Below are 3451 nucleotides of genomic sequence, written 5' to 3' on the forward strand. Positions count from 1 at the left end.
GTCCACAGTCGAGGTAATACGAGGTGCTACATTGAGTCCTGGACTCTGAAAATTGGGCTCTGAGGAGGATCATGAGATCTGGAATTGACTCTGCAGTCACAATAGAATTCCTAACCTGTTCTCTGAGCGCCGGACTGGGTATAAGATGGATCTGACTGAGTGGTATACTGGCTCTGGACTGGACTGGACTGGACTGGACTCTGAGTACCTACTTTGGCACTGGGCTCAAGACTGGGCTCTTAGCTGAAGTAGACCAGATAGCCCCGTTTGTGCTGGAAATGAAAGTCAATGGCACATGGGAGAGGTATGGAACGGTTTACTGCAAACTACTTATTTATTATTTCAAAGCTGGGTTGGCAGATCAGGAAACAGGGAAATGTTCAGGTCACTGAAGGCCCTCTGTGCATGGGAATCAAGGAATAGGAGAGGCGGAGAAAGAAAGGGGATGGGGATGGTGCAATGTACTTACTTCCGTCAATTAGCTACTTCCTCCAGTGGTTTCTCTTTCCCTGGGACCTCCCCTGTGAGGAAAGCCTCTGTTTTCCACCTCCCTCTTGACAGCACTGACAACACATTAACAAGGCCAATTCTCTAAGGAATATGGAGGAACTCAAGGAACGTGTCTTCCTGACTTAGCAGGGATCTATCTAAGCAGCAAGGCCGAACAGCGGATGCAGGTCTCATGCTCCTTTACGCTCTGCCAGCAGGAACCATGGGAGTTGTGCTGTCCGTAGTCCAAGGCAGATCACCAGAGGGCCCCAGGAGCCGGCACCCTCTCAGCTTCATTGGTACTTCAGGATTAAGCGGGTGTTCTCATCTCCAAGGAAGAGCCTGTAGGTAAAACAGCACTATAAGGTCTCTGAAATCCTGCCAGTGATGAGACCCAGCCCTCTATCAAATGTTTACAGGCCCAGAACTTCCCATAGAAATGCCTCCCTGGAGCGTTCTAACCACAAGAGCTAGCCACACCCCCGCCTCCACCCCACCAAGGGAAAACGAGAAAAGAGTTTCTTGTTTGGTTTCCTACTCTCTTCCTGAAGATGCTCCTCTCCGTCATTCGGAAAGCAACAGATGGAGGATTTGGGGGGATGCTTTTCATGACGCCAGATGTTAGATCATGAAGGCTCCTGAGACTGGAGCTGGGCGATGGCCCATCTTTAGACGAGCCAAGCCCAGTGCCTGTCCTCTCTCAGATGGTGGGAGACACACCCAACCTTTGTCAAGTCTAGACAGTAATCCCTAGGCTATGAGGAGCAGAAACAACAGAACCTTGAAGGCTCACAAGAAGAGAGCCAAGGGTGTGCAGACAAGTGGAATGGAGAGGGATTTCACTATCTTTCTATTAATATCCTGATGAGCCATTGCTCCACTCCGGAGAGCACGACTAACATGTGTATGTGAGTCACATCCCCTGATGTGCATGCTCGTGAGGCACTATTTACATGTTTTGCTGTGTAAACAGGAACTCCTGGCATTGTATAACAACACCATGAGTAATTACTACCTTCCAAATGGTTTTTTGAACTAAGTCATGCTTTACTCCCAGTAGGCTCATGCTTACGGCCTAGTCAATAAAAGAACCTGGATTAGGCAGTGTCCTCTAGAGAAACAAAACCAAGACACTTATGATTATATATATCAAGCCTATATATATATGATAGGTTTATACAGCAAGGAGAAATATAACAGCTAATTAGTCCACACAGCAGTACGGTGGGCTCAGTTCAACTCACTTTCATGGAACAGTCAATATACTGGAAGTCCTTCACTCATGTTGGCTGTCAGGTCCAAGATCAAGGAAGCAAACAACGAAGTCCTCCCTTGGGCAAGGCAGGCAGAGTCTGCCCACAGGCAGCAAACAGCAGGATGAGTCAGCAACAGTCAGTAGCTTGGGAGCTTAGCAAAGCAGGCCCAGCTGTGATATCAAACTCAAGCAATGCAAGGTAACAAGATCCACCAGCCCCAAGCTCAAGCGATGTACCAGCAGCATGGTGAAGCTGGTCTCAAAGGAGCCTCAAGCTCTAGAGACAAGATCCATGAGTTGGCTTGGCCCATAGCTAGTGTAGCTCACAGGTTGAGGCAGAGAACTAGCTAAAGCAGCAGCATGCTGGTCCAATCACCAGAGAGGCGGGCCTTGTAGAGCCATTTATCTCTTTGCCCTCCAATTAGTTATCTGCTTAATCACACACATTCCCATTGGCCTTGTTTGCACAATAAACCTATCACAGGACCTTACTTCCATGCCCATAGTTACTGATTCAGAAGTGAATATAGCACCCAAGCCAGACCTGTCCAAACCAGGGAACATTAGACCTACAACTTTTGCAGAAACAGAACAAAGGAACTTGCTCTATTTCCCCTAGAGATTTTAAGGTGCCATGACAGAAGCTGGTGAACATCTTTGCGTCTACCAGAGAATCTGTGTGAGCATGAAATTCACACAGAGGGATGTAAAGCCTAGGAGAAAGACCGAGTCCTGCCTGAGGACATGGTTTGAGCTCCAACCTGAAACCGGTACTACCTAAGAACTATCAATTTTATGAACCAACTATTTCCACTACATGATCTAAGCTGTTGTCAGCTGGATTTGTCCCTTGCAACCAAAGATACTAGAGAGAGCTATATCCTTTACCTCTTAAGAAAGCGCCCTCTTCCTTTCTTAAAACACAAAGGAGAGCCCAGCCCTCTAGCCTTCAGTCTCTCTCAGCTGTCATGCCCTACCTGATGAGCACTCCTACAAGCAGGCTGGCCAGAAGTGGGCCCGCCCAGTAGATCCAGTGGAATTTCCAGTGGTTGGCCATTATAGCAGGTCCAAAGGCACGGGCAGGGTTCATGCAAGCTCCAGATATAGTGCCCCTGTAAATACCAAGTCATATGGATCAGTAAGGTCCAGGCTTTAACTGGGTCACCCAGCATCTAGCAATCATTTAAACTACCATATTATGGGAACTAGGGTATATCCCAAAGACAGTACAGGTAAAGAGGTTATTACCACAAGGGAGGGAAAGGGTTAACCCTCTTCCTCAAGCGCATAGCCTGCCACTCCCACCTACCCTTCTAGACAAAAGACCATCAAATAATGCCTGTTTGGTGATGACAGGAAGGGATGAGGAGCTGGGTCCCTAGTTTCTCTGCAATGTCAACTACATGAACTTTGTAGTCATATTGACCTTGATTCAAAATCTCTCCCAGCTTCACGGAAGCCTGGACTTTCCAGGCACACAGCATGCCCAGAGGCTGCATCAGTGAGAACCGATGCAGAAACGCCATTGGGTGAGCTGGACTTTACCTCAGACACACTTAACCTGAGGACTCAAGTCGGAAAACACGTGGTGTCTGAGGACCTGGGAGAAAGCTGTATCAGGATTGTTGAACTGTTGGTGGGTGGACAAACATGGCCTTCCTACATCAATGCCCTACTGGCTGTATTAAAGTATGTATTATGCTAAAT

The 3451-nt window shown here is 47.8% G+C and overlaps 1 protein-coding gene across 2 annotated transcripts in view; it reads right to left on the reverse strand.

Moving 5' to 3' along the window:
- Nucleotides 1-300: 300 nt before the first annotated feature.
- AQP8 (aquaporin 8) overlaps nucleotides 301-3451 on the reverse strand; it is a 10827-nt gene continuing 7676 nt past the window's right edge. Inside the window, exons 5-6 of one of the 2 annotated variants that reach the window (XM_013005462.2) lie at nucleotides 2722-2856; nucleotides 301-831 (exon numbers count right to left, since the gene is read on the reverse strand). In XM_013005462.2, the coding sequence (XP_012860916.1) occupies nucleotides 783-831; nucleotides 2722-2856 (184 nt within the window). In that variant the 3' untranslated portion in view covers nucleotides 301-782. The remainder of the gene's footprint in view (nucleotides 832-2721; nucleotides 2857-3451) is intronic. The other variant, XM_045285976.1, reaches the window with a different exon arrangement.

Source organism: Echinops telfairi, unplaced genomic scaffold (assembly GCF_000313985.2).
Source record: "Echinops telfairi isolate 266 unplaced genomic scaffold, ASM31398v2 ScPeMD7_5;HRSCAF=22, whole genome shotgun sequence".
In the NCBI taxonomy this organism is placed as follows: domain Eukaryota; kingdom Metazoa; phylum Chordata; class Mammalia; order Afrosoricida; family Tenrecidae; genus Echinops; species Echinops telfairi.